Source organism: Meles meles, chromosome 3 (assembly GCF_922984935.1).
Source record: "Meles meles chromosome 3, mMelMel3.1 paternal haplotype, whole genome shotgun sequence".
Taxonomy (NCBI): Eukaryota; Metazoa; Chordata; class Mammalia; order Carnivora; family Mustelidae; genus Meles; species Meles meles.
In genome coordinates, this window is record NC_060068.1 from 105,311,181 (window position 1) to 105,339,038 (window position 27,858).

At 50.1% G+C, this 27,858-nt stretch overlaps 5 protein-coding genes across 10 annotated transcripts; 3 read left to right on the forward strand and 2 right to left on the reverse strand.

Annotated features, from left to right (window-relative positions):
* Positions 1–503: 503 nt before the first annotated feature.
* Positions 504–9,005, forward strand: LOC123939259. The gene is made up of 12 exons (XM_046001160.1): positions 504–636; positions 897–964; positions 1,232–1,351; positions 1,944–2,021; positions 2,297–2,379; positions 2,873–2,959; positions 4,106–4,239; positions 5,458–5,666; positions 5,739–5,822; positions 7,594–7,758; positions 8,548–8,706; positions 8,785–9,005. Exons 1-12 carry the CDS (start codon positions 504–506, stop codon positions 8,941–8,943), a joined length of 1,479 nt encoding a protein of 492 aa, XP_045857116.1. The 3' UTR covers positions 8,944–9,005.
* Positions 9,006–9,492: 487 nt separating this feature from the next.
* Positions 9,493–11,842, reverse strand: LOC123938058 (probable UDP-sugar transporter protein SLC35A4). Its single transcript, XM_045999014.1, has one exon. The coding sequence runs from the start codon at positions 11,821–11,823 to the stop codon at positions 10,849–10,851; it is 975 nt and encodes a 324-aa protein (XP_045854970.1). The 5' UTR covers positions 11,824–11,842; the 3' UTR covers positions 9,493–10,848.
* Positions 11,843–12,251: 409 nt separating this feature from the next.
* LOC123938060 (SLC35A4 upstream open reading frame protein) lies at positions 12,252–14,585 on the reverse strand. Its single transcript, XM_045999017.1, has 3 exons — positions 14,373–14,585; positions 13,109–13,207; positions 12,252–12,452 (listed from the first exon to the last, which is right to left on the reverse strand). The coding sequence occupies exons 1-3, from the start codon at positions 14,385–14,387 to the stop codon at positions 12,255–12,257; spliced, it is 312 nt and encodes a 103-aa protein (XP_045854973.1). The 5' UTR covers positions 14,388–14,585; the 3' UTR covers positions 12,252–12,254.
* Positions 14,586–14,742: 157 nt separating this feature from the next.
* Positions 14,743–20,645, forward strand: APBB3 (amyloid beta precursor protein binding family B member 3). 5 transcript variants are annotated; one of them, XM_045999010.1, is made up of 14 exons: positions 14,827–15,036; positions 15,478–15,641; positions 15,724–15,800; positions 16,327–16,387; positions 16,635–16,787; positions 16,910–17,037; positions 17,290–17,295; positions 17,470–17,584; positions 17,724–17,808; positions 18,057–18,140; positions 18,408–18,523; positions 18,659–18,850; positions 19,324–19,446; positions 20,091–20,225. In XM_045999010.1, exons 1-13 carry the CDS (start codon positions 14,988–14,990, stop codon positions 19,417–19,419), a joined length of 1,326 nt encoding a protein of 441 aa, XP_045854966.1. In that variant the 5' UTR covers positions 14,827–14,987; the 3' UTR covers positions 19,420–19,446; positions 20,091–20,225. The 5 variants fall into 5 exon arrangements, with proteins under 5 accessions (XP_045854967.1, XP_045854966.1, XP_045854963.1 ...); XM_045999011.1 differs by lacking the exon at positions 19,324–19,446 and having other exon boundaries at positions 14,743–15,036; positions 20,091–20,645; XM_045999007.1 differs by lacking the exon at positions 19,324–19,446 and having other exon boundaries at positions 17,449–17,584; positions 20,091–20,645.
* Positions 20,646–20,780: 135 nt separating this feature from the next.
* Positions 20,781–27,240, forward strand: SRA1 (steroid receptor RNA activator 1). 2 transcript variants are annotated; one of them, XM_045999015.1, is made up of 5 exons: positions 20,781–21,429; positions 21,556–21,681; positions 26,030–26,235; positions 26,540–26,648; positions 26,803–27,240. In XM_045999015.1, exons 1-5 carry the CDS (start codon positions 21,405–21,407, stop codon positions 27,012–27,014), a joined length of 678 nt encoding a protein of 225 aa, XP_045854971.1. In that variant the 5' UTR covers positions 20,781–21,404; the 3' UTR covers positions 27,015–27,240. The 2 variants fall into 2 exon arrangements, with proteins under 2 accessions (XP_045854971.1, XP_045854972.1); XM_045999016.1 differs by lacking the exon at positions 20,781–21,429 and having other exon boundaries at positions 26,092–26,235.
* Positions 27,241–27,858: the final 618 nt, after the last annotated feature.

Here is a 27,858-nt window from a genome sequence, read left to right on the forward strand (position 1 = left end):
TATATGTGAGGGAGAAAAAGAAGAGTCTGATGCAATGTTCTGACTCAGAAAAGATGGGACTGTTGGGATACCTGGGCATCTGACTTTGCCTCAGGTCATGATCCTCATGGTCCTGCTGGGCTCCCTGCTCAGCAGGGGATCTCTCCCTCTGCCCTTCCCTGACTGGTGTTTGTGTTCCTACACTCTCTTTCTCTCTCAAATAAATAAATAAGAGCTTTTAAGAAAAAGAAAGAGGACAACCCTGTCAGGACCCCTCTCACTCCTGAAAGCTTTTTCTGCATCCTTGCTGAATAAACTTCTATCACTTACATTCACTAAAATGAATGAATGAATGAAGAAATAAACTTTTAGAAAGTAAAGAAAGGAAGGAAGGAACGAAGGAATGAAACGAAGGAAGGAGGGGACTGTCACCTCCTTTGATAAGATGTTGTTTAGAGGCCCTCCCCAGAGCCCTCAGGTCAAGGAGATGAATTATTGAGGGGAATCGGAGAGGCACAGAAGCCATGGAGTGTGGAGAGGCAGCTAGCACAGGGGCTGGTTTGGGCCAGGACAGCTCAGTGCCCCCAGCCCTCATGGTCAATCCCCAGGCCAGGCTGCTGGTTGTGGTGGAAGTAGAGGGAGGGCGAGGAGGATCAGGTAAGAAATTCTTACACATTCATTCTTAGAGGGAGTGCAGCCTAGGGGAGCCTCTTGGGAGAGGGGAAGGATGAGGTCATTTTACTGTGTCGGCTGCTGCTGCTGCCCTGCAGATGCTGTTTGAGGGAGCTCTGCCCCGCAGGGCCTCTGATCCTGTGCGTGCTACCCCGGTTAGGAAACTGAAGCCAAAGTTGAGAGCAGGACCTAGGAGTCCCAGCAGTTTTCCCTCTGAGAGTTGATATCTAGTCCGTCTTTCTCAGGCCCTACAGTCCTTCTGGAGGGGCCCAAGAGCATCTGCTTGCTTCAGCCGGGTACTCCAGATGCTCAGGTAAAGATGGGATGGGGTGCGGGTAAGGGCTGGGGAAGACAGGACTGACAATGCTGAGCCTAGCCCTCCCCACAGGAACAATGCCTCACCTTTGACAGAGTCCTGGGCTCTGATGCCGCTCAGGTAGGGGGGTTTTAGGGAGCTGGGAGGAGCATGGGAGCCCTCAGGCTCCTGGATCCTGGAGTGCTGAGTGCTTCCCCAGCCCTTTGCTCAGACAGACTGTGTCAGGGCACCTGAGATCAGGGGATGTGTCTGTGTCCCCTGTAGGAGGCTGAGCAGGAGCTGCTAGCACGAGTGCAGCCCACACTAGGCTTGGTGGCCCAAGGGTACAGTGTGGCCCTACTGCTTCGGGGTCGGGAAGCAGAGACACCCCGGCTCGTACCTCAGGTGAGTCCCAGAGGAGCCACCGGGCATAAGTCTCATGAGGCTCAGGTGTTGCTTCCTCCCTGATACCTTTGAGAAACTTCCCTTCCCCTTCCTAGCTGGATTAGATTCCCCTCCTTGGGGTTCCTATAGTACACTGCAGTCTGTACAGAATGTTTTGCCAGGGTCCAATCTAGGCAGAGATTGAGAGGTAGGTCAGGGAAGATGGGAGGCTGGGTCCCATGGAGTGAAGGTCAAGTAGGGGTGGTTTGCAAGATCAAAGATCCAGGGAGGTCTAATCTTCACAGTTTTTCTTAATACTGATAATAAACTTGACAGTTTTGTTTTTAGGGTTTCATGAAAATGCCCCTGAAATAAAAATAGCTACTTCAGAAACTTGTCATAGGCCCCTGCCATAGGAAACAGCAGGTCTCAGTGAAAATGTCTACTCATGTGACCGGCTCACTGTGAACCGTGAGGGCTGGGACCCTTTCTGTCCTGGAAACTGTGTTTGTAGCACCTAGTGGAAAACCAGGTGCAGACTTCACCCTTAGGAAGTGCTGAATTATGGATTCAACCTTTCTGCATCCCTACTGAACCCCTTTCTCCACTTTAGCTGTTGCAGATGCTGTTTGAGGAAGCTCTGCCCCCTGGGGGCCCTGATCCTGTGCTTACTACCCTTAGCCTGGTGCAGGTGAGACCCTGTAGGGAGGGGGGCCTGGGAGTGAAGGCCCCTGCGGTGGGGCAGAAAGTGCCTGAGGCTTGGGAGCAGCCAGAAGAGCTTTAGCCCAGCCTCATTCTACTGCTCACAAGCGTGGGCTTGGCTCTCCTGTGGTCTCCTTTTTCCTGCCTGAAATGACTGAATTTTGGGGCCCTGATTGGCCCGTAGGGCCCCACTGGGAGGATCGTGTGAGCTGAAGCCTGGGAAAGGCTCTATGTGTAACCAGTGTTGTGCTTGTATGATTCCAGCTCAGCCCCTGCGGAAAGACTCGGGACCTGCTCTCTCCAGGGAGAGAGAACCTGTCAGTGCTAGATGTGTCCCCCCTAGGCTTGTGAGTATCTAGAGCCCAAGGTGGGGGGATCCGAGGGTGCTTGTCTTAAAGCAGGGCTGACATCCCCAAACCCAGCCCTTAGAGGTTTCTCCCCACTGCCATACACTTGGGGTCATGCTTATCACACCCCCTCCTCCTCTTCCCTGCATCCCATATCCCCAACCCTCTCATTCTTCTTACCCTATCCTTCTATGCCTCTTCAGCTCAATCCTTATCATCCTTGGACAGCTGAGCATCTCACTGAGCAGAACTTCAGCTTCTCCATCTGCAAAATGGGAGAAATTCCAACTAGCCTGTTTCCCTCACTGGGCAGATAACAGGAGGAAAAGGGAGATTGTACAGATGAGAGAATTTTAGGGGATATACTGAGCTTGGAACCTTAGGGATGATTCTCACAGGCTCTTGGGATCCCAACTAGCTTCCCACACAGAGGTTCTGGGGACTGGACAGGACCCTGGTGCTTGAGAATTGAGCTCAACCTCCCTTCCTCCAGGGTAGTGGAAAATGCCAGTGAGGTGGAGGTGTCTGACTCAAGAGCGGCCTCGGGGCTGTACTTGCAGGCTGCGGGGGATGAAGGCAGGTGAGGACAGAGGGCACCTGACACCTCCCACCCCCATCCCTTAGGTGTTTGGCTTGATCCTACCCTCTCCTCCACAGGGCCTGCTCTCTGCTCACTGTCACCATTTCCTGCCCGGGGCCTGGTCCTCCTGAGGGGCCTGGGATCCAGAGTATGTGGCAAGGGGCCTTGAGGATCCTGCAGCTCCCCAGAGCCCTGTAAGTCTCATGGAGTCATGGGGAGTGGTGGTTTGTGGGGAGGCTGAAATATGGATGCAGAGACCCAGGGCAGCCCCAGAATGTGTGTGGCTTTCTAGGTTCCCTAATGTGTGTGGGAATTTTCCTTATTCCCCCCAAAATCTCACTCCTCAACTTTTCTTTCCTCCCAGTCTTTCCATGCATCTGTTGTTTGCTCCAACTGTTATTTTTGCTCATTCATTAATCTTTCAATGTTTTGAGGGACTGTCCTCTAGCATAGCTTTTCTGCCCTGAGAGCATTAGAAGGTAAGTGATACAAAGCCCTTTTGGGGAAAACCTAAATAGCCAAAAAAAACAAACACAATTCCTTGGGAACAAGATCTACTCAGCTCTCTCCAGAGCCAATTACCCCCACCAGAAATGCGGACTGTTGTCTTCAAGACCGCCTCTGTGCTGGGAAGGAGGTTGGGGGTGGGGTAAATCATAACACCACGGAGAGCTCAACATATTTAGGTTGGCTTTCTCCCAGTGAAGCAATCCCTTGGTTTCTCTAAGTCTTGGACTTGGACTGTCCCCCCCAAATTCTAGGAAGGTTGATTCTGACCATTTTTGCCAGACGTTTCTGACAAAGGACGGACTCCCAGAGTTCCCCACTCTGCCATTTTTGTGGATGTCACCTTGCTTTGCCATTTTTAATTGGGTGATTAGTCTTTTATTACTGAGTTGTAAGAGTTCTTTAAATATTCTGCATGCAAGTCCCTTATCCGATAGACAAAATAAATTTTGAACCATGAGAATATATTGTGTAATTTTAAAAATAATAAAATAAAGAACTATGCAAGGTTGCAAATCTGCCTGGTGGTGCACAGAAGTTATTGGAAATAGTCAATCTTTCCATCAGAATGTGATTTGGGCCAGTTTCTTTCCCCATCCATCAGAGGACATCACCTTTCTTCCTCCCTCCCTTGGGCAGAGATTGCCCCCTGCTGCAGGTATTGGCTGGTAAGGTTATTGGTGAGGAGGTGGAGGGCTCGTTGCCCTGGATTGTCTCGCGGCTCCTGGAAGGAAACAACTACAGTGGACTTCTTCTGCGCCTGGACCCTCAAGGTGGCCTGAGGGGAGGGTGTGGGGTTCTTGGGAAAGCTCTGGGATCTATCTTATGCCCGATCCACCCTCTCACCCAATCAGCTGCAGTCCCAACCACAGTGCATAGAGAGCCTGACCCTCTGGGAGAGCCAGGATTCAGAAAGGTTCCGGGATGGCTAGGTTACCAAAGTCTGGAGAGGCAGGGCCAATAGAAAAGCAACCCCCCATCCTTCAGAGACTTTCAACAGTTTACCAAGCATTTTTACACTAATGCCTTTTATTCTTACCACAACTCCATGAGACACATATAACTTAGATGAGGAAAGAGAGGGAAGCCTAATTTATAAACAAGGAAATGAAAGATCAGAGAAGGGAAAGAACTTGCCTGTTTTCACAGACTTATTAAAAATCAGGCTTCTGTGAAATGATATGATGTCAGAGATGTGGGGGAGGCCAACTGGAAGGTACAGATCAAACAAGAATGATTAAGATTTGATAATTATTGAAGCTGGGTGGTAAATAGATGGGTTTCTTGTACTCTGTATATGTTTGAAATTTTCTATAACAAAAGTGAAGAAGAAGAAGAAGAAGAAGAAGAAGAAGAAGAAGAAGAAGAAGAAGAAGAGGAAGAAGAAGAAAGAAGAAGAAGAAGAAAGAAGAAAAGGAGAAGGAGAAGGAGAAGGAGAAGGAGAAGGAGAAGAAGAAGAAGAAGAAGAAGAAGAAGAAGAAGTAGTAGTAGTAGTAGCCTGGCTCTCCGTCTCCCAAACTAACAAACACAAATTAATTTGATTAATATACTCTCAGACCATGCACTGTGCCAGGCCCTGTGGAGTGAGGAGGATAAATTAGGGCAGTTCATGCCTTCAAGGTGAAAGCAGTGAAGGACAAAAGTGTGTTTATCCACTGGCCAGTTTGGTATCATGATTAAGGGCCCAGGCCTTAAGGTCAGACAGAACTGGACTTAAGTTTCAGCTCTGCTACTCATCAGGAAATTCCTTGACTTCTCTGAGCTTCATTTGCTTCATCTGGAAAATGTGGGAGTAAGACAAATGAAGCATTATGTGGATAAAAAAAGGGAATCCATGAAAAGCCTTAGCACAGTGTCACCAAGTACACATAAACACCTGATAGGTATTAGCTCTTTTTATAAATAATGTTATTAATAAAAATTAAAAGTATTACAGGCAGTGTGCTTTGGAATCCAGAAGGAGTGATTCACTTTGAATGTCCCCTCACTAGGTGGCTCCCCAAGCTTGCTCTGGGCTGCTCTGTTGGGGGCCGAGGGAAGGAGGATGCAGGCGAAACAGGTGAGGCCCATCCTGTGGGATGCAGTAGAAGAGGCCCGGGCCCGCCGGGCTGGCCTGAAGAGGCTGCGTTCAGGCCTCCTTGGAGACAACCTGACGGATAGTGGGCTCAGTCAGTTGGGCAGGGCATTGCGAGAATTGCAGGTAAGCAAAGTGAGGCCTGGAGGTGCCCCAGAGAGCAATGGCTGGAGTCTACACTGAAACCCCTCTCCATAGGTGGTAAAAGCCTGGAGCCGGCGCCCAGGGAGCCAGATGCTCAAAAGGGTAAAAGCTGAAGCTGTGAGGCTCCCAGAACTACAGGTAGGTCTTCTTGTTCCACCTCTTAGGAGCCCCATTGATGTCTGCCTTCCTCTCCTGTTTACAGAGCACTATGAGGTGGTCCTTCCTTCGTTCACTATTTACTGATTCCCAGACATTTATTGACTTCTCACTACGTGTCAGGCATAGTGCTGTGTAGACCCTGGGAAATCCCTGTCCTCATGGAGTTTATAATTTCTGGAAAGAAACAATTTTTAACACCATTATCAGTGCTTTGAAGGCCCTATCAACACAGGGTTCTATGGGGCATCTAAGTTAGTCTTGGCAAGAGAAGGAAGGAACATTTCATGGAGGAATTTGATTCCCGAAGGAGGTGAAGAACATTCTAGGCACAGAATATAACAGGCAAAGTCTTAAAAATAAGGGAGATCTTGATCTCTTTGGGAGACTGCAAGCGGTTCGTTTTGCTGGAGAATAGTTTGAGGAAGAGTCAAGAGAGAAGGATTAAGTAGTGAAGTGGGGATAAAAGGGGTGAAGTGGGGGTCAGTTCATAAAGGGCTTCGTGAATTTATTGAGATATTTGGACTTCATCTTGAAGGTCAACAGGGAAAAAATAAGAATTTTTTCAAGCAGAGAAGACAACACTGCTTACATTTTTCAAGTGAGCAAACGGAGGCTCAGAGAAGGGATCTGAGCATCTCGGGGTCACTGATAAAATCAAAGGTAGCAGAAGGGCAAACATGCCTGTCTTTGAACTCAATATGGTACTTTTGCATCCGTTTAGAGTGCATGGCCTCTCCTGTGCAGCAGGGGGCACTGTCCTCCAGGATTTGACACTGTGTGCCTGGACTGCTGCTCCTGTCCACCTCCTGGTCTTTCCCTCTTCCTATTTCCTTACAACTTGTTTTTCTAGCCCTGAGCTCTGGGAATTAGGCAGGGAAGCTCCCGTTTATTGAGCAGTGCCTGCCACTTGTGCTTTGGGTGTATTACCTTATTTCATGTTCTCTATAAGTTTTGTCAGCTCTATTTTACATGGATTCAAAACACTAGTCACCCGCCTGAGGTCACACAGGTGAGGAGAGGAGGCGCTGGCACCCCGATCTGTCTGATTTTAAAGCCCTGAGCTTAACTCACACTACCCTGGGAGGAAGAGTCTGGAATTCTCACTCCTACTTTATTCTCAGCAGGTCATAGATTCAACAGCAAGCCAAAGCCCAGGATTCCAGGGAGAGCCCAAAGGTAGGTTTAGAGTTTGGGGTGAAGCTGGGTATCTCCTCCATCTTTACTGGGCTTAACTGCATTTTCTTTCAGTGGTAGGAATAACAGCATCTCTAGGACTTGGACTCCACCAAAATCATCCTCTTAGGGACACTGAGGAACAGGTAATATACCTCATGTGCCCCAGAACAGCTGGAAGTTGTTGGGAGAGTGGATTTGCAGAGCCCAGTTAATGTAGCTACTGCTTCCCTGCCCCAGCATCAGGGAGAAATACAGAGCTTCTGGCAAAAAGAAGACCGAAAAGCCTATGTGATTCCTAAGGGGGAGGGGGGATAGGAAGGCTATTTTCCTACTGGGTCACATTAAGGGTGTAGAATCCTTCAGGCCTCCATGGTACCTGTTGGCAGAGCCAGTACCTCTCCTTTCTCCTTCTGACCTCCAAGTCTCTGTCCAGGTTCCAGGCCCTTATAGGCCAGTAGGTCCTGGATGGAGTTCTGGGAGCAGCCCCGGTAGTGGGGTTCTGTTGAAAAGCTGGGCCCTGAGTCCCAAGGCTATGAACACACATGGCTTCTAAGCCTAGACTGATGCCACCTAGGCCTGGCAGGTCCCAGATGTGGCCCTGCAGTTCTTTTCGGCCCAGGCCCGGAGGAAGAGACTGCACGAACAGCACCAAATATGGATCCAAGAGGAACTGAAGCATTTGGAACAGGAGGAGGTGGTGGCAGGTGACCAGGTCAAAGCCCTGGTAGTTGGAAAGGAGGTAAGGAGGGTCAGGCAGGGGACTTGAGGCTTCTAATTGGTCCAGGCACTATGCTGGGGGTGGAATCCAGCCTCAATCACAATAGACTGGGTCATACCCTCTCTCATGGTCTTCACAGCTTTGTGGGGGACAGATGAAGTAATTTTCAGTGCTAAGTACTGTGATGCAGGGAGCTAAGGGCTTATGGGAACAAAGAGGTGTGCCTGACCCAGGATGGAGTGGATCATAAGAGATGACATTTAGCTGAGACAAAAAAAACAGATCAGCCAGAGGAATTTACTAGACTAAGCTCTGCTTGGGCAGTCTGTACCATCACATAGAGGCACTGGGTAAACACTAACTTGTTTGAGCAAATTAAGAAACAAAACTTGTGTCCATAGAGGTGGTGCAGTATGTTCTGAGGACAATATTGTATGAGCAAAAGTCCAGAGGGAAGCAGTGGCAAAGTACAGTCTGGGTAGAGCAAATTGTCCATCTGGCGGGTCCTGGCAGGTGCAGTGTCAGAGGTGAGACTAAAGAGACCAGTGTGTGCCATGCCTCTGAATTTGGACTTTACCCTAAGAGTGACAGCGAACCACTGAAAGGCATGTGTCATCTCAGTTCTGTCCCTCGCTAGCCATGTGAATTTGTGCAGGTTTCCAAATCTATGTACCAGATTTGGAAAACGAAAATGGCAACTACCCCATATGGTTTTTTCACTGGAGTAAGTGAAATAATACACATGAAGTGTTTAGAAGAGAGCCTGGCACACAGGTAGCACTGAACAAAGAATATGTATTATCACTGAAGGCCTCCAAGGAGAGGCAGAGATGGCCCCGGGAGCAGACGATGCTGAGACTGCGGCTGGAGGCCCTTCAAGCAGAACAGGACACTGCGGAGCAGGACCTCGCAGCCCTCTATGACCTGCACGTGCAGGCTGCCCGAGCTCAGACACGCCACATGCTGCAGGTCAGTGAGGTCAGAAGGCAGGCCTTGAAATGGTTCCAAGGCTGACCCGCTGACAAGCATCTCTGAATCTGGGCACAGGTATTCCGAGCCTGGCGAAGGCTGTGGGAGGAGCAGGCCATGACCACAGAGCATCACTACCGCAGCCTACTGGCTGGTGTCCTACAAGACAACATCAACCTGGCCACACAGAACCAGGAGCTCCAAGCCCAGAACCAGCAGCTTCGGCAGGGAGATTAGGCTGAGGCCAGTCATTGCTGGATTGCTGCCCTCGGGAGGGATCTGGTGATCAGTAATCCTGCAACAGCAGCTTCCTTTCTCTTCATTCTTAAGGGGCCTAGAAGGGAGAGGGAGGGGGAACACGACCACCAAGCTAACCTTCATTATGGATAATTAACAATACCACTAACCAGGTCTCACTGTGCCAGTCCTTGTTAGGCGCCTAATACCCACGACTTCATTTTAGCCTTTCCTGCTACCCTGTATAGCAGTAGGTACCATTTGACCCCCATTTCAGAAGTAAGGCAACTAAGGCTTGGAAAGATTAATTGCCCAAGGACAGTAAGCTATTAAGTGACAGAGCCAGAATTTGAATTCAAGCCAGGCTGACTGTAGTTCTATACTGCAGACAGTGGTTCACAAGAGGCAGTGTGTACTGGAATCATTTAGAGAGTTTATTAAAGAATAAGAAAAAAGAAAAAAAAAAGATTCCCAGACCCTACCCTACTTTCTAAGATTCTCCAATGGGTCTCACTTTTTTTTTCCTGTTTTTTTTTTTTTTCTTTTAAATTTAAGTTTAGTAGGTATTCTCCCACAGGAGCACGGATAATGTTCCTCTGGCTATGAGATGACACAAAGGAGTATCAATGACAGAACCAGGGGAAATGAGAATCAAAACCATACTGAATCCATGAATTCTCTATCCTAAAATCTAGTTTGTCTTGCCAGGCCCAGTACCTTCTATTCCCAAGAATCCCTCCAAATTCCCCAGCACCCTAGTTTTATGTTTCAGAGAAATTTGTAAAGTTCTATGACAGAGAACAGTCTCTACTCCATGGAGCCCTGAAGGAAATAATGCTCCTGGCAACAACCAAGAGAAAACAGTCTTTTCTCCTAATCTGTAAGTTACTCCAGCATTAAGACATTCAAGGTCCTAGATGAACAAAATTGTTTGAGTGAAGCTACACGGCACAGAAGGCGCAGGACTATCACAGCCAACTGCAGGAACCATCTGCACCCCAGAACACTTTATTAAGACTTTATTGCTTACATAGTTAGAGACACTGATTGAGCGACACCAAATTTCCCTGTGCCTGGTTCCAGGTCACTCTGTGTAGAGCTTCCCTAAACTGTTGAGAGCTGGGACACTGCTAGGCAGGGGCAGGACCCAGAGTGAGAAGAATGGTACCTCCTAGGAGCTGTAGAAGGGGCAGCGGGCTTTGAAAGGGCCCTTGGGGTGAGCAGGGAGGTCAGGAGTGTAGCCTTAAGCCAGGGCCCAGGGGCAACATTCCCTGAGATGAGTCAAGCTCCAGCCCTCTCTGGGGTTTCCAGAACAAAGGCTGGGTGGGTGTGGAGAGCAGCACTTTGGAGGGAGCATGGGGCATTGTCTCCAGGTGTTGCTGGAGCTAGGGGAGCTTGGAAGGGTGGCCTGGGTGATTGGAATGAAAGGGGTGGCAATCGGGCTTTCCTGCATTACAGTGAGGGATGAATGTCTCTAATGAGGGAGTCACGTACCAAAGCTGGGCTGGAGTAGCCCGTACCAGGCCTGGGAGCAATGGGTCTGCTGGGGTGACCGCTGGTGGCAAGAAAAGCCAACTGTTGCCCATGCCCCACTTCAAACAACTGCATTCATGCAGGATGAGGCAGGGAACCTCCTCCATTGGGGGTGGAGTCATTTCTAAGGCCTAGATATTGATGCTCCCCCAATCCTTAGTGTGGATGAACTTCTGAGACCCAGTCTTTAAGTCTCCTGAAGCCAGCCTTCATTCACCCACCTCCAGGGACTAACCTGGCTGCTCTCACCTCCCCAGCTTTTGTCACAAGGCACTTGTTACAGGGCTGGCTTCTGAGGAAGGGTCGGGGAGGTGGCTCTGACGGCGGTGCCCTATCTACAGGGTCAGGAGTCTGGGTGGAGGGGGTCAGAGGCTAGTGGCTGCCATAATAGAGGCGCACAGCCAGACCAATGAGCAGCGTGGCCAGGAAAAAGGCAGCTGTGAGCTGCAGCCGCAATAGGGCTGCTGAGAGCACAGCATTGACCACCAGTGAGCAGGACACAACGAACAGGCGTGTGATGCTGCTGCCGTGCTTCATGACAGCTGACATGAGCAGTCCGTTCAGTGCCTGGCTCAGTACCACCAGCGCTGCCCATCCGGAGAAGCCCTCCAGGAGGCCCGGGCCGGGGCCACCACCTGCATGCAGACCTAGGTTCAGCAGCACACCGAAGGCGTAGAGGAAGAGGTTCTGAAGGGCGAGGGGCAGCCGCTGTCGCTTCATAAGCAGTTCTGTGTACACGGACGACAGGCCTGAGATGAGGCAGTACAAGATGAGAAGCAGCAGTCCCAGTGGAGTGACATGCAGGGGCATGGGGCCAGCAGCAGCTGCTGAAGGTGGTCTAGGAAGTGTGTTCCCAGGGTCCTGGAGGCCACCAGCTGCATAGCAGGCCCCCGCTGCCATCAGCAGCAGTAGTGCTAAGCCCTGGCGGGCAGAGAGGCGGTGCCGGAGACAGAGGCAGTAGAACAGGGCCGTGCTTCCGATCTTGAGATTGCTCAGCACCTGGTAGGTGCTGGGGTCCATGTAACGTTGAAGATAGATCACCAGGTTGTTGTTAGCGCCGTAGAGTAGGGCTGATAGTGCAAAGGGGGCAGCCTGGCGCCATGGTGGGGCCCCCTGGGGCCATGCTTGCCAGCCCACCAAGAGGGAGAAGGCGCACAACAGTAGCTTCGTCAGCTCGGTCAGCAGCACAGCTGAGGAGGGCCGAAAGGGCACTCTGCCGTTCACACGGCACAGCGCCAGTAATGGGGCATGAGCACCGTACATGGCAGTGGACAGGAGTAGCATCAGGGTCCAGCGGGCCTGCCTGGGACGGCCCAGGCCTGGTGTACCCCCGTCCTCTACACTCATACCCAAACCAGACCCTGGCTGGCCTGGGTAGCTAGCAAGGGGGCAGCAGGAATTGGAACACGTTTGGGTAAAATCAGTATGGAGCCAGCTCGTAGGAGGGAGGAGTTGTGGGACATCGCTAGACGGAATACTGAGAATCAGAGTCAGCTGCGAACTCCACAGTCAGGGCTGGAAGAGGAAGGGGCTGGTGGCCCTAAAAGCCACAGTCTTGGGGCCAGTCCCATGGGGTTAAGGAGGGGCATCCAAACTGCTGGCTGATAAGCCACTCTTTACCCTCTGCAAGAAGGAAAGCAAGGATGAAGGCTGTGGGCAAGTTGGAGATGGCAAAAGGGTGACAAGTGGGGAAGCCAAATATGGTGTCTGTGGTTGAAAGACCTCTCTCTACCTGCAGGCCCGAGGTGCTCATCCTTCCTCCCCCATGGGATCCAGAGCTAGTCAGGCCCCTTTCGCAATGACCGAAGATAGTCCCTCAATGTCTTCTCCACATTGGGCACGGCATATGCCTGAGCTGCGTAGATGCCAGTGCAGGTACCCACAGCAAAGCCCAATACTGCAGATGCCCTCAGTTTGGCCACCACATAGCCGGCTAAGAAGCCCTTGACGAATGGGGAGGACATGAGCGAGCCATCCTGTGGAGTAAAATGAAGGAAGAAACTCAGTGAGGGTCTCCCTTCTCTATCCAGTATCTACTCAAGCTGGCCCTAGAGCATCCCACCACTAGCTCCTTCTTACTCTAAAAAGCTGCAGTATTGTCTCCAAAGATTTTCTCAAGGTTCTGGAGGCAGAAAAAGAACCTACAAGTCCTCATCACACAATCTCAGAACACCGTGGTTAGAAGACTCCAAAGACAGAATCCTACCCCCACAAACCTACAGAGATGTCCCTGAGGAATCGGACCCATCTGCTTCTCCAGCCTCACTTCCTATCATGCTCTGCATTACTGCAGCCAAAGTTAAACTACTTTTACTCCCCATGTTCATCATGCTACCTCCAACCATGAGAGCTTTGCATATATTGTTTCATCTGCCTGAAATATTCTCTCCTCTCCTCTTTACCTAGTTAACTTCTACTTAGGATGCCAGTTCAAGTGTCATTTTCTGGTTTGTTTTTTTGGTCATTTTCTTAGGAAAATTTTCCTTGGGGTCACAGAGAACCACACCTCAATAACCATTTGCTGAATAAATCTTTAGTACCCGTATAGGGTGTATAGGGCAATGCATCCCAAGGGTGGTGGAATGGGGGGTCAGGTGGGGGGTGGGGGAGTGGTAGGCAGGTGCAACTTTACCTGGCTCACACCACTGCTGACTTCGTCTTCTACACGCTGCTGCAGGCGTTCCAGCTGGTTCTTTAGAAATGCCAGGTCCTTAAGCTTGGGCAGAGAATCCTAGAACAAAAAAGAAGCGGGCTCCAGCAGGTTAACGCAGCCCCATTCTCTGCTCAGGTCTATCAGAGGCTGGGTGGATGGGGCTGTGAGCATGAGAAATCTCTTCTTATAAAAACGTCCTGAGGGGCGCCTGGGTGGCTCAGTGGGTTGGGCCTCTGCCTTCGGCTCAGGTCATGATCTCAGTGTCCTGGGATTGAGGCCCGCATCGCATCGGGCTCTCTGCTCAGCGGGGAGCCTGCTTCCCACCCCCCCTGCCTACTTGTGATCTCTGTCAAATAAATAAAATCTTAAAAAATAAAAAGTAAACACTTCCCAAGATGATAGTGGTAACGAAGAAAAGACATACAAAAGTGAATTCCTACGGGGGCCACAGAGAGCGTGACAGATGGGATCTGCATCTGTGAAAACCATTACAGAATTTTATATAGCAAGAAGTGTGTAGGGAGGCAAGAGGAACAGCTAGGACACTTTCAGTTAGATTTATCAGGCTGACTGCCTCGATTATAGGCTGCCTGAATGTGGCAACCAGCTCCTCTTGCCTACTGGATCCCCAAGCCTAACACAAAGACTGGTAAGTACTTAGTAAATACGCGGATGGTGATGAACTTCAGACTAAGAATGAATAATGGCGTGAGGCAGTTTCCTGGATGCCCTGGGGGTAAATCTGATTTCCGCCCGGGCTTCCTAAACTGAATGTGTGACTGAATACGCTAGCTGGGGTGCGGGTGGGGTGGCTGTCTGCAGAAGTGCGGGTAAATGAACTGAGTGGCTCTGATCATCTCGAAGTATGAAATTCAGTGTAAGCGCAAAAAAGTTTGAATGAGAATGTGCGTGTTTTTGTGGCTTGGAAACATCGTGTTTCTAGACATGAAATTTCGGGGGACTGGGGAACGCAAAAGAGTGAGGATATGTCAGGGTGAGTGTGTCTGAGTGTGTGCCAGTAATTAAGGATTGTGAGGGTCCCAGGAGAGGACACCTAGGAGATGTCCGGCTCTGCTTGCCTCGTGTAGTGCTCCGCTACTCCACTCCCCGGTGTTGAGCCAGTCGCAAGAGTATAAACCCGACAAGAGTAAAAACCCCATAAAGGGCACATCTACGCGAGAGGCTCCAGTGTCGCCTCTCCCAAAGACCAGAACGGTGTGAAGACCACCCCACATTCACTCACCTTGTCATCCGCCATCTTCCCCGCCGAACTTGTGGCGCAGGCGCAGCCCCGCCTCCCTCTTGCCAAGTGCTACGGCCATCTTTGCTGAGGGCGGAGGCACTTCCGGGGCATTTTTGGAAAGGGTGCCGGTGCTCTCCCCTCGGCGGAGCCCGGGTGGTCTCATTCTTTCACGTACTCTCACGTGACCCGCCCGGAGCGACACGATTTGTGTGTCCGCGCTCACACGACCCGGGCGCGATGAACTCACTGGTGCGCATGTGCGCCCTGCGCACGTTCGTCTTTCTGGTCGTCCGCCCCTTGATGAGCTCACAGTTGCGCCGTGATGTCAGCGGGGGCGTTGACGTCGGTGCGTCCTTCCCGGAGCCACGCACGGAAACACGGACCCAGTTGGCGATCCAGAGGCCTGTTTACACGCACCACCCCTTGGTGGGCGGTGCTCCTCCGGCTGGTCCTCTCCCGCCCCTGAGATCCGGCTCTTACCCAAGCTCGTATTTGTGCGGCGCCCGTTGGCCTCGCCAGCGCAGAGAGACTGGGCTTGTGGGCGCAGCAGCTCCAGAGGTCGAGCTGGGCTGAGATTGCGGGCCGGCAAAAGCCGGCGGGGACGCGGTCGGGGCTATGCTGGGCAAGGATTACATGCTGGCCATCATTCTGGTCAACTGCGATGGTGTGCACGGAGGGGCCGATGGGAGGATGGGTGCTGAGGGGGAATGAGGGAGTTGACGGGGTATATCTCAGGGTGAGGACCAGGGGACAAGTGAACCCTAGATCTTTGCACTCTAAAGGACCTCCTGGCCCTCCATTCTAAGGATTGCCCTGTTTGGGATGGAGGGAGGGTTCTTTTATTTTTTAATTTTAATTTATTAATTTGAGAGAGAGAGCACAAGCAGAGAGGAAAGGGAAAAGCAGACTCCCTGCAAAGCAGGAAGCCCCACGTGGGGCTGATTCCAGGACCCTGAGATCATGACCTGAGCCGAAGGCTGCAGCTTAACCGATTGAGCCATCTGGAAGCCCCGGAGGGAGGCTTCTGTCAGGGTTATTCTGAACCCACCAATATGCCTTTCCTCTCCAATCCCGTGATTCCTCTCCCCATCCCATGTTCCTGTAGATGACTTGTGGAGGGACCAGAGTCTTGAGGGGGAGCCAGGGCTGCCCCCTGGCTGGAGGAAGATACGCGATGCTGCAGGTACTTACTATTGGCATGTACCCAGTGGCAGCACCCAGTGGCAGCGCCCAACCTGGGAAACAGGAGATGGAGAGGACCCAGGCACGGTAGGTGGAGTTTGAGGAGGGAGGCTGAGCCCCCACGTGGATCTAGGCCTGCTGCCACACTGACTTAGTTCCCTCTTTACAGAGGACGGGGGGGATTTGGGGACTTCGGCCCCCCAAGGGGAGATCCTTCTCCAGCCTGGAGAGCTCACTGGACCGCAGGTAACAGGGATAAGCCAGGCCAAACGAAAGACTTGGGGTTCCATGGCATTCAGAGATGCAACTCGACTCTCGTTCTGCTTTTAAGCCCAGATTCTTGGCTCTGTCCATTTCTTGAGTTAAGACTCTGTGTTGCTGTATGTTTTGCAACGTGTTCTTCCCTGTTCTGGGTACTGGTAAATCATGTTCTAGATCTTGGCCACTGTACTAAGCTCTTTCCATGGGAGTGCCTGTCCTGTGTTTTAGAGAATCTCGTCTCAATTTGGGGTTCTGGTCCATGTTTTGGATTCTCTTCCCCGTTTGCAACTTTTATTCTATGTTCTGCGTTTTGAATTTTTGTTTGAATTTAAACCACACTCTGTGTTACATTTATTTAATATGTCCTGGGCCCTCTCCCACTCTGGTTTTGTATTTGGGGCACTGTGTTCTGGGTCTTATCCCACATTTCATGCCCATTGCTTAGCCAGGGCTTCCTCACTGTCCCTTGTGTAGGAAGTGTGGTCACTTTACAAGCTCTGCTCTCTTCCAGGAACTCTCTGTCCTGGTATGGTGAGGAATCCTACATTCAGAGCATGGAGCCAGGGGCTAAGGTAGTGTCTTGTGCCTGAGTGTCCAAGAAATGGTTTTGGAGGTGGTGGATTGTTCAGGATTGTTCCAAGGGAAAGGTTAGGGGTGGGACTGGGCTGAGAAGAGGTGATGAGGGTGAAGGGAGTGGGTACCAGAAGGTTTATGTGTGTGGAACCCACAACATCTGCCATCCTACTCTACCTCCTGTTCCACTTCCACATCTGCCTCCACTCACTCTTGGCCCTCCTGTCCTTTCCCCTAACCCGTCAGTGCTTTGCAGTCCACTCCCTGGGTTGGGTAGAGGTACCCGAAGAGGATCTGGTACCAGGAAAGAGCAGTATTGCAGTCAATAACTGCATCCAGCAACTGGCCGAGACTCGCAGCCGTAGCCGCAGCCAGCCCCCAGATGGTGCCTGGGGCGAGGTGAGCTGGCTGGCCCTTGAAGGGATCCAGCCCAGGGCTTAGCGGAGAGAGTTGTTTCTGAATTGCCTGTTCTTGGTGGCAGCCGCCTTCATTTGAGCTCTGGACTGACCTTTCCTTTGCAGGGCCAGAACATGCTGATGATCCTAAAGAAGGATGCCATGAGCCTGGTGAATCCTCTGGACCATAGTCTGATCCACTGCCAACCTCTGGTGCACATCCGTGTGTGGGGTGTGGGCAGCTCCAAGGGCCGGTGAGGACCCCTACATCCCCCCAAGTGAGAGTTGCTCCTCCCTCCCTCCTGCAGGCTGTGATCCCCACTGATGCTGATCCTCTGTACTTGAACCCCTGGACACAGATCCTCTGACATGGACCCAAGCTCTGCCTCCCCTGCCTGGTCCAGCTCTGGTTGGGGAGGGTGGGCCCAGCTCAGCAGGGACGGATGGGGGAGAGCCTGAGAGGCTGGGCTGATTCTCTCCTGTGCTCCCACATGCTTCCGGAACAGTGACAGGTGAGCGACAGCCTAATGCCTTGAACCCCAGCCCTGACCTCCCGATTCTATCCCCATCATGTTCCTTGCCTGACTTTCCAGTCTCCTGCAGACACTACAGGTCCCCTTTCCTACCCAGCCTCTACCCTACCCCAATCTCTGCCCCTGCCACAGCCCCATCTCTGACCCTGCCAGGGACTTCGCTTTTGTGGCGGGTGACAAAGATAGCTGTATGCTCAAGTGCCATGTGTTTCGCTGTGATGTCCCTGCCAAGGCCATCGCCAGTGCCCTGCATGGGCTCTGTGCCCAGGTAAGGGCCAACAGTGGGGCAGGGAATGTGGGTATGGAGCTGGTGTGAAGCTTCCAAGGTGGTTGGGTCAGGAAGTATTGGCTGCCTTAACCTCAGTTCCCCTCTTCCTTAATCTCCTGCTGGTTGCATTGTGTTTCAGATCTTGTCAGAGCGAGTGGGTGTCAATGGTGATTCCCCTTGCTCTTCCCTAGACCCCATCTCCCCTGAAGACCTACCACGGCAAGGTATGGGGAGGAAGGGTCCTGCATTACAGTAAGGGGCCACCTCCATGAAAGTCTGGGTTGCTTAGTTGTTGTTGTTTAGTCCTTCCCTGGAGATGTGGGACTTCTGATATGTGCTGGTTCCAGGGATCCCAAACTCTGAATTGAAGGAGCATCCATGGCCTTCCTTCTTATGTCTCCAGTTTTCAGAAGGGTGGGTGAGGGGGTCATTGAGAGAGTGCCCAGGCCAACTTGCTGTGTGTGCATTTCAGTGGAGCTGCTGGATGCAGTGAGTCAGGCTGCTCAGAAGTACGAGGCACTGTACATGGGGACCTTGCCAGTCAACAAAGCCATGGGTGAGGACTGAGCTGACTGAGGAGGTGGGCTACATGAGGTCGGGGAAGGTGGGTATGGTAGGATCTAGTTCATTTCTCAGAGTGCTCCCATGGCCCTGTCTGGTCTAGAATGTGCCATCCTTCCCAACTTGGGATTCTAAGCCCAGCCCCAGCCCTTCCATTGCCATCTCTCTGAATCCCAAGTCAGTGAGAGGGGCCTAGACACTCCCTGTAGATCCCTTCTTTCTTTACGTCTGGGAGACATTATGGTGGGCATGTCCCCCCCAGGCATGGACGTGCTGAATGAGGCCATTGGTACCCTCACCACCCGGGGGGACCAGGATTCCTGGGTCCCTGCCATCCTCAGTGTGTCTGACTCTCTAATGACTGCACATCCCATTCAGGTACCAGAAGAAGGTGAAGTTGGGGGCTGTGGAGGGGGTGGGAGGGATGCTGAGGGGCTCATTGCTTGCTATTGGAAGAGCTCACTGGGTCCAGCCAGTGCCTGGTCCTCTAGTGACCAGGCCTGGTGTGGGCAGGCAGAAGCTGGTGCAGAGGAGGAACCACTATGGCAGTGCCCTGTGCGCCTTGTGACCTTCATTGGCATTGGCCGCGACCCTCACACTTTCGGCCTCATTGCTGACCTGGGCCGTCAGAGCTTCCAGTGTGCAGCCTTCTGGTGCCAGCCCCACGCAGGGGGACTCTCTGAAGCTGTGCAGGCGGCTTGCATGGTGAGTTTCAGGTGGGAATGGGTAGGTGGGTTTGCCCTGCAGCTGCTCTGTACTGGTGACTGGGACTCAGGATTGGCAACCTCCAGAAATCACAAACCAGTAATCCCAGGGCTGACTGTAGTAAACTGCTCTTTTATTTGGCCCTCATGCTGTTTTTATTAAGTTCGGGTTAGTTGCTAATATTTAGAGCTAGGACATTTCATGTATTAATTGCTATTCCTGTTTCTCTTAAAATATCAGAACCTCTGATACTGGTCCACACATAAAAATTTCAACATTCAGCTGAATTGTGTAGGGGCTGTTTACAGTAGGGTGGGCACTATTTCTCCTGTTTGTCTCAGGTTATTTCCTGACATCTGTGGGCATTGGAATGTGGGATGCTTGCAGTCTGAATTCAGCTTACTCTTTCCTTAACAAACGTGAGTGCCTGCAGGGTACCAGGCACCATACTTGATCACTCACATAACACTCAGGTTAGATCAGAGACCAGAAGGCAGTTGTACACCACAGGAAGATGGAGGAGACCGCCCATTCCTGAAGGCCACCTGGAAGAGTTGATAGAGAGCTGAGAGTTGAAGGTCCGAGGAAGAAGTTAGGTAAGGGATTGGGACAGAAGGTGTGCCAAATATAAGGATGCCCAGTTGTGAAGATGAGAGCAATATGGGTGGATTATGGTATCTAAAAGAATCTAGTGTATCTGGAGGGACAGATGAAGTGAGAGATGGAGGCAGAAAAAAACATTGAGTCATGGAAGAATTTAGAGATTGTGGTCAGGAGTTTACTTGTCCCAAGTCACTTTGAGCCATTGAAAGGTTTTGAGCAGTGAATTTAAGTTTGTGGATCAGGAAGACAACTTAAGGTATATTATGGGTAAGTTTGAATTCCAGTTCTATCATTTTTTTTACCTAGGTGACCTTGGGCAAGTCACATATAATCTTTCTGAACCAAAATTTCCTCATTTGCAAAATGGTGATAACACCTCATAAATAACTTTGGATTAAATTAGGTTATGTGAAGCATGTAGCACAGTGTTCAGTCCTCCTTAAATCTCAGTAAATGTCAAATTTTCTGTTTCTGTTATTGAGCTTCCTGGGAATGCTGTAGGGGCTCCAGTTGGGGCCGACTACCAGCTTTATTCGACTACCAGACTGAAGCCATGGCCAGTTCCCTGTTCTGCAGAAGCTTTCAGGGAGTCCAGGGGCAGAAAGGAGCTGGATCCTCACATTCCCCTTTTCCCTAGGTTCAGTACCAGAAGTGTCTTGTGGCCTCTGCAGCTCGAGGCAAGGCCTGGGGTGCCCAGGCCCGTGCCCGCCTGCGGCTCAAGCGGACCAGCTCCGTGGATTCCCCAGGAGGTCCCCTGCCGCTCCCCCTGCTGAAAGGAGGGGTTGGGGGTGCAGGGGCAGCCCCTCGAAAGCGGAGTGTCTTCTCTTTTCTTGATGCCTTTCGCCTGAAGCCCTCTCTGCTCCATATGCCCTAAATTAATCCAGGACTGGGTAAGGAGGCTCTGGGTCCACACCCAACTCTGTACCCCTTCATTCTCCAGGGGCCTGTAGCCTCACTCCTTGAAGCCTTCTCTGCCTGCTCCTCTGGCTCTTGCCTACCCTCTGTTTATTGCCCAGTTTATTAAATGTTTATAGGGATGACTGAGAGGCCCTGCACCACAACCCAGGCCCCTGGCTGTCCTTTTCCCTGGATCCCCGTGTTCCTTGCCCCTGTCTGGCCCTGGACAGTTGGCTCTACCTCAGCAACACTTTATAGCAAAATCAGTACAAATAAAAATCCCTCAGTGACCTCACTGGGTGTGAGTATATTGGGCCTGGGACAGGGTTGGGGGTTAACACCTATGTGAGGTGAGTGTCTGTGTCTCTGCTTGGTGTTGGTGGCTGCCTGTAGTCACATGAGGACTTGGTGTGGTGGAAATCTGATTTCATTCTTTCAACAAATGTATTTTCTGAGGTCTGTGTGCTAGACAGTGGGGACATAAAATACGGGTTCCACCTTCAGAAGGGGAGATGAACAAGCATTAAATGAGGTAGAAGAGAATAGGTAGTACAATTAGGAAATCTCAAGGTTGTGGAGGCTCCAGTGAGATTCTTAACCTGACCTAAGTACTGAAAGGAAATGAACATTAGTTACTGAGCCTAGAGAGTATAAATGTGCAGGGCCGTAGATAGAGGTGAGGTTCCAGAGTTCCACCTGGCTAGATCACGCAGGGACATTTGTGGGGCAGGAGTTTCTGGTGGTTAAAATTTACTCCTGAGAACAACTGTGACAGTTTGAACCTACAGGGGATTAGGACTCCTAGACCGCCGCCTTTTGGAAAACAGCCCCCTTCAGTGCCTTGTGATCAGGGCCCCGATGCCTCATTAGCTGGAGATTTCGAGTACTTTAGGGAGCTGCGGCAGCGTTCCCACAGAGGCTCCTCCCGGGATTTCTGAACAGCCATAGGACGTATTGGGCTCCTGGCAACCAGCCGGCCCGGGGGTGGCACCCGCTCGGGTGAACGGCCGCCCCGGAAGTGACGCGCCATGATGCTGGCCTTGCGGAAGTGGAGATGGCGGAGCTGTATGTGAAGCCGGGTGAGCTCGGCCGGCGGCCTGGGGTCGCTGGTTCGTCCCCCTACCCATGCTGAGGGCAGATATTGCACGGGGGGTGGAGCCTTCGTCTCTCCGGGCCTCGCTTCACATGTCCCCTCACTCCCGCAGGCAACAAGGAGCGTGGCTGGAATGATCCTCCGCAGTTCTCCTACGGGCTGCAGACCCTGGCTGGTGGACCCAAGCGCACGCCGCTCACCAAGAGGGTCGCCGCTCCCCAGGATGGCTCCCCCAGAGGTGCGTGGGGGCCCTGTGTGCGGAGACCAGCCGAGAGGGCGGTGCCAGGGATAAACTTGGCCCGAGGGCCCTTTTTGCTCCTCTGAGGTCTCTCTGAAAGGAGCTCCATAAAGGGGCATAGGGCAGGCCCTTTTCCCGGCTCCTCTGCTACCTATGTCAATAAATGGTAAGTTTCAGTAGAATCTCTCTTTGCTTTATATGTAGGTGAGCTCATCCAGACCTGTGGTTTTTTAATAGTTTTTATTCCCAAATTGTTTCCACATTTTATTTCCAACCTGAATACCGTAGTTATATATTCGTTTGTCTTGTGCTACCTCTTCATTTGGTTTTCTGGTAAGATCCAGACTTAACGTGTTCATTCATTCATCCAATCAGTGTTATCCACTGAGCATTCTGAGCCAGGCACTGCTTGAGCGCATACTAGACAGCAGTGAACAAGACAAAAAGGTTTCTATTTTCATGTCGGTCTCCAAAGCTAGGCTATACTCTAGCTTTGGAAATAGACAAATTAAGTAGACAAATTAAGGGCTCTGCAGAGAAAACAAGGTAATGCAAGAGTGACTGTGTAACTAAGGTGGCGGAGGAGCTGACATTTAAGCTAAATGATTAAAACCTAGCCAAGCAAAGATCAGGTGCAGGAGCATCCCATACGCAGTAAACAGTTACTGCAAAGACCCTGAGAACAAGTTTGGCAAATTCAGAGACTGAAGGAATAACTAATGGCCAGAGGACAGTGGGTTAGGTAGAGAAATTACAATCTGAGGAGTGGGCAGGGGCCAGATCATAGCAGATTTTATAAAGCATAAGGAAGTTTGTATTTTAATCTGGGTAAAGTTGGAAGCCATTGAAAAGTTTAAAGTAGAGGGATACCTTTACTTCTGAGCATGTCCTGTGCGAACAACTGAAGCTATGGCCCCCCAAAAGGGGCTCGGATTTAGCTTTTAGCATCCCTGTTATCAGTACTCACACTGCAGAGGAATGACACAAACAAGGGTTTAAAAAAAAATTTTTTTTTTTAAAGAACGAACAAGTGGGGGAGGGGCAGAGGGAGTGAGATTCCCAAGCAGGCCTAGCACAGAGCCTGATGTGGGGGCTCAATCTTATGACCCTGAGAGATCATGACCTGAACCGAAATCAAGATTTGGATGCTTAACTGAGCCACACAGATGCCCTACAAACCAGGGTCTCATAATCTTGGCATGACTGACATTTTGGGCCCGATAATTCTATGTGGTGAGGAACTGTCCTGTACCTTGTAGGATATTTGTAGCACTCCTGGTTTCTACCCACTAGATGCCAGTAGCATTCACCCAGTTGTGGCAGCCAAAAGCACCTCCAGACATTTGCCCCTGGGGACAAAATCTCTTCAGCCTGAGAAACAGTGACTGATGTACATCTTAAAAAAGATCACTGTGCCTGCTATATGAAAACAGATTTTAGTGAAGATGTGAAAAGGCAAGTTAAGAGGCTATTTCAGTAACATGAGCAAGATTTAACAATGATTTGGACAAGAGTGCGAGTATAGAGGTAGTAGAAATGGGATGGATATGGCATATGTTACTGAGGCAGTCAGTAGGAACAGATATGGGTGAGATAAAGAATCAATATAACAGACTTTTCGCTTGAGGAACTGGCTGGTATTGTTCATAGGTATGGGAAACCAGGGAATGGGGGGACAATATAAGTTTGAGGGGAGGGGAAAAACAAGCTTTGTCTTGGACATGTTAAAATTTGGGCTGCTACTGTGGGGAGGAGAGGTCTAGGCCAGAATTATAGAAATGAGTCTTGATTGTATGGATCGTGTTTGATGTTGTGGGCTTGAATAAGTTTACTTAAGAATGTGTGGATAGAGGCCTAAAGGGGCGTTCAAGATGGAGCCCTAAGGCTCCCTAGCATTTCAAGGTTGAGTAAAAAAGGAATTACTAAAGGGGCTTGAGAAATAGCTAAAATAACAAGAAGAAAAGTGAAATTTACTCAGTAAAATTTTGACTCAACCAACCATGATGGATGATGCTGAGAGGTCAGGACAGATAGAGAAAAGGGACCTTGGCTTTGCCGAACTAAATTGTGATAATATCATAACTAACATGGTTACCACAGAAGCAGTCTACGGAGTAATGAGAGTAGAAACGCAGCTGGAGGGGTGGAGAAGAGAATGTAAAAAGTAGAGAGACTAACTATACCCTATATAGCTCACTGAAGAAATCCTGCTGTGAGACAGAAATGAGGCTATGCCTAAGGATGAAATGGGAGGTAAGGGAGGATTTTTGTTTTTAAGATGGTAAATACTAGAGCATGTCTGTGTGCTGATGGGATGATTCTCTAGTGGGAGAACTGGTGGAACAGGAAAACAGGATAGCTGCAGGAGAGAAGCCTAGAGAAGACAAGAGGCTGGCATTAGTATAGCTGGAAAGATGGCTTCTGATAGGAGCAAGAAACTTTCATCCATTAGAGGAAGGAACATGGCCCCAGGTACAAGCAGATTAGTAGAACTGGTGGTGAAGAGATGAGAGTTCCTGTTTAATGACCTCCCTTTTCTCAATGAAATATGAGGCAGTGTTGGATGTAGAATCCAGGGAAAGGAAAAGTAGGGGGAGAAGACAAAAATTCAGAGAGAAAATGTGAGAAGAGTTCTGAAGAATGGAAAAATGAGGCAAAGGAGAAGAATTCCAGGCAGTGGTGGATACCTTTTAATATCTGTACCCAAGAATTTAAAGTGTAACTCAACAGCATGGTTCTGTTTTTCCTTCTAACAAGTGTGGGCAACTTGGGTTTACCAGGAAAGTGGGACCGTGGGAGGGGATAAAGTGAGGTAAGAGTGTCTATAAGGGAGTGATTTTAATGCACGAAAAACTGATTGATTGGGCTGGAAGGGCAGAGGTTTTGGAGATGGCACAGTGTTAAGGACAAGGCAGAGAAGAGTGAGAAGTTGAGGAAAGGTGGGACAAATCATCATTGGAGGTGAGGAGCTTAAACTGAGAGGCCAAACGAGAAGATGAAATAATCATCCGTATGAATGTTGATGCCTAGAATCAAGTGATTTTCTCTTTTTTCATAGTGCTTTCCACCATCCCATTACTATAGGCAAAAACCAGGAGTCATCCTTGACTCCTCTCTTCCTCACTCCCAATCCATAAAGTCCTGTTGCTTCCTCCTCCTAAATAAATCTCAGACCACTCCGTTTCACCTCTTCTGCGCTCTCTCTCTAGTCCATTCCAGGGTTCTCTTTCCTGGACTACTCCATTAACTTCCCAACTATTGTCCATGCCTACCATTCTTGACCTGTTCTCATCTATTTTTCACAGACCCTACAGAGTGAATGTCTTAAAAAACAAGTCTAGTCACATCACCCCCTGCTTTTATAAACCTACAGTGGCTTCCTATTACCATTAGGCTCAAGACCAAATACCTCGAAAGCCCTATATGGCCTGGACTCCTGCTGCTTCTCCAGAGATAACTAATACTGCTTTCTGTAGTGTTAATACTTTCCAGCCAGGCAGGGCTGGTCTGTGTAACTTGAATAAGTCAGGACTTACCCTGGCTCTTAGGCACTGCTCTTACCTCTGCCCAGTACATGATTCTTTGTGGCTGCATCTGCTTCATCCACTAACTGTTAACTTTGTGAACTGAACATTTTGCTATACAGTAATATGGCAGTTGCACCTATATTCTTAGTCATCACTGCAATCTTGTTAAGTGCTCCTACCATGAGATCCCCATTTTATAGAAAAGGAATCCAAGCCCAGGGGTTAACCTGCCAAATGCCACATAGTGGGTGAGCAAGGATAAATGCAGAAGTCAATCTCAGAAGGCCTTCCTTGAACACAGTCTAGGTGGTTCCCTGTACTATACCCGCCTTTCTCAAAGATTTTATTTATTTTGAGAGAGAGTGTGTGCTAGAGTTGCATGAGTCATGGAGGGACAGAGGGAGAGGAAGAGAGAATCCCAAGCAAGTTGGCTCCATGCTGAGTGCGGAGCCTGGCTTGGGGCTCCCTCTCACAACCGTGAGATCATGACCTAAGCCAAAATCAAGATTCCAAGGCTTAACTGACTGAGCTATCCAGGTGCCTTACTGTTTCTCTTTATTACATCATGTTTTCTTTGTAGCATGCAAATTTTCGTGTGTGTGTGTTTCCTTTCCCTAGAATTTCTGTTCCAAGCTCAGGAACCTAATCCATCTGGTTTACTACTCTGTCTCTGCTGCCTTGCACATGGTGGAGACTTCATAAATATGTATTTTTGAGTGAATGAGTTGTCCCAGAGAATAGTCCTCTAGAAGGGATGAAGTTTGAGTTGAGCTTTTTACCTATTTCAGCCATATTTGCTTGATTCCGCTTTACCTTTTCAGTCCCCACCTCACAGACTTCTCCCGGGCCTCCCCCAATGGGGCCTCCACCTCCTTCCATTAAGGCTTTTGGGCCTCCCCCCGCTGGGAATTGTCCTGCCTCCAGTGTGGAGCCAACAAATTTCCCAGTCATCGAAGCTGAAACTTTGCTGGAAGATGTGCTCAAACCTTTGGAAGAGGCACTGGAGGACTGCCGTGGCCACACAAAGGTAATCTGTCTTGGCATGCCAGTGGGGGATAAAAGGACTGTGGTCCTTCGTTTTCTTACTTGTAAAGTAGCACTACAGAATGAATTTCTGAGGATCTGAGAAACTCTGGAAATTGTAAAATTCTAGCCATATATGCGCTTTTCTTGGGAGGAGAGCCGTTAAGTTTTCTCAGTGGGGCCTCTAATCAGAATTCTTAATATGTTTCTCTGGGCCAGAGAAGGCGGGTCCACTTCCTGTTTGGTGCTGCCTTTCTCCTCCCCTGTTGAGCTAGCAGGGCTGACTTGGAGGGGCTTCTATCTCTTAGAAGCAAGTATGTGATGACATCAGCCGACGCCTGGCTCTGCTGCGGGAACAGTGGGTTGGAGGGAAGCTGTCAGTGCCTGTGAAGAAGAGGATGGCTCTGCTGGTGCAAGGTATGGGTCGGTCTTTCCGTATAGCCTAGCTCCCTCACCTTGTTGTGGATGGCTGAGCTGGAAGAGATGCTCAGATTCTGACTGGTTGAGATGAGAGGACTGAGAGCTAGGTCTTTTGCCCCAAACTGCTTGTTTACCTCCTCTCTTTCCATAGAGCTTTCAAGTCACCAGTGGGATGCAGCAGATGACATTCACCGCTCACTCATGGTTGACCATGTGACTGAGGTCAGCCAGTGGATGGTGGGAGTTAAAAGATTAATTGCAGAAAAGAGGAATCTGTCTTCAGAGGAAGAGGCCAATGAAGAGAAATCTACAGCCACAGCTGAGGGGAACCAGACAATACCAGGTGTCCAAGAGGCTCCATAATCCTGGATCCTGACTCACCTCACACCATTTCTTATGCCTTGGCACAGAGGCCTTCTCTCACCTGGCTCCCTCTTACCATTTGGGAGACTGTCTGCCTCCTTGGGATCCTTGGTCTCATCCACCCATCTCTGAGGGAAGAGGTGTCAGCCACCTGAGCCACAGGGTAGTCACCTGTTATGCATAACATATGCATTTCAATAAAAACATCTTAATAGTGGGCCCTGGGTAGGAGAGAGAAACCCTTCTTGTGCCAAACAAGTTGCTTGTGATGTCTTTGACTGCCTTGCTCCCTGTTTACCCTAAAAACCTCCTTCCATTCAGCATGAATGGCTTTGCTAAGAAGCATGACCAGTTACTATCTGCCACTCTCCCCCGCCCCCCAAATAGACAGAAACACACATTCCTTGCTGGGCTGAGTATCTCTATTTTTTGGATAGTTTCATTTCAGCATAAGAACAGAGGCTCAAATAGCAGGGGAGATTTTTCCCTCAAGAAAAGGAGACTGTCCTGTTTGCACTGTCACTTTTGAGATATACAGTGCTACAGAGATTAGAACATAGTGGTATAAATTGAAGGAGAGAAAGACTAGATTGCTGACATACGGGACTGTGATTTTTTGGGGGGCTGGGCAGGGGTAGGGGCATGATTCTGTCTGACTCACCAAATGAGCTACCTCATTTTGGGCCCTAACGTCTCTTCTAACCCTCTGAGGACATGAGAGCCAGATGGAAGGGACCAGAGGTTCAAATCATGTTTAGAAGGGAGAATACAGGCTTTCAGTGTTGGAATAGGGGACAATACTTACAGGTGGGACACAGAAAAGGCATGGGGAAAGACTGGAGAA

Coding starts and splice junctions, on each gene's coding strand:
- LOC123939259 (XM_046001160.1), top strand. CDS start 504: ATGGAGTGTGGAGAGGCAGCTAGCACAGGGGCTGGTTTGGGCCAGGAC. Junction 2,022..2,296: donor CTACCCTTAGCCTGGTGCAG/GTGAGACCCTGT, acceptor GTATGATTCCAG/CTCAGCCCCTGCGGAAAGAC. Junction 8,707..8,784: donor AGACACGCCACATGCTGCAG/GTCAGTGAGGTC, acceptor ATCTGGGCACAG/GTATTCCGAGCCTGGCGAAG.
- LOC123938058 (XM_045999014.1), bottom strand. CDS start 11,823: ATGAGTGTAGAGGACGGGGGTACACCAGGCCTGGGCCGTCCCAGGCAG.
- LOC123938060 (XM_045999017.1), bottom strand. Junction 12,453..13,108: donor TCAGCAGTGGTGTGAGCCAG/GTAAAGTTGCAC, acceptor TTTACTCCACAG/GATGGCTCGCTCATGTCCTC.
- APBB3 (XM_045999007.1), top strand. CDS start 14,988: ATGCTGGGCAAGGATTACATGCTGGCCATCATTCTGGTCAACTGCGAT. Junction 15,037..15,477: donor CATTCTGGTCAACTGCGATG/GTGTGCACGGAG, acceptor ATGTTCCTGTAG/ATGACTTGTGGAGGGACCAG. Junction 15,642..15,723: donor ATGGAGAGGACCCAGGCACG/GTAGGTGGAGTT, acceptor CCCTCTTTACAG/AGGACGGGGGGGATTTGGGG.
- SRA1 (XM_045999015.1), top strand. CDS start 21,405: ATGGCGGAGCTGTATGTGAAGCCGG. Junction 21,682..26,029: donor CCAGGATGGCTCCCCCAGAG/GTGCGTGGGGGC, acceptor TTACCTTTTCAG/TCCCCACCTCACAGACTTCT. Junction 26,649..26,802: donor GATGGCTCTGCTGGTGCAAG/GTATGGGTCGGT, acceptor CTCTTTCCATAG/AGCTTTCAAGTCACCAGTGG.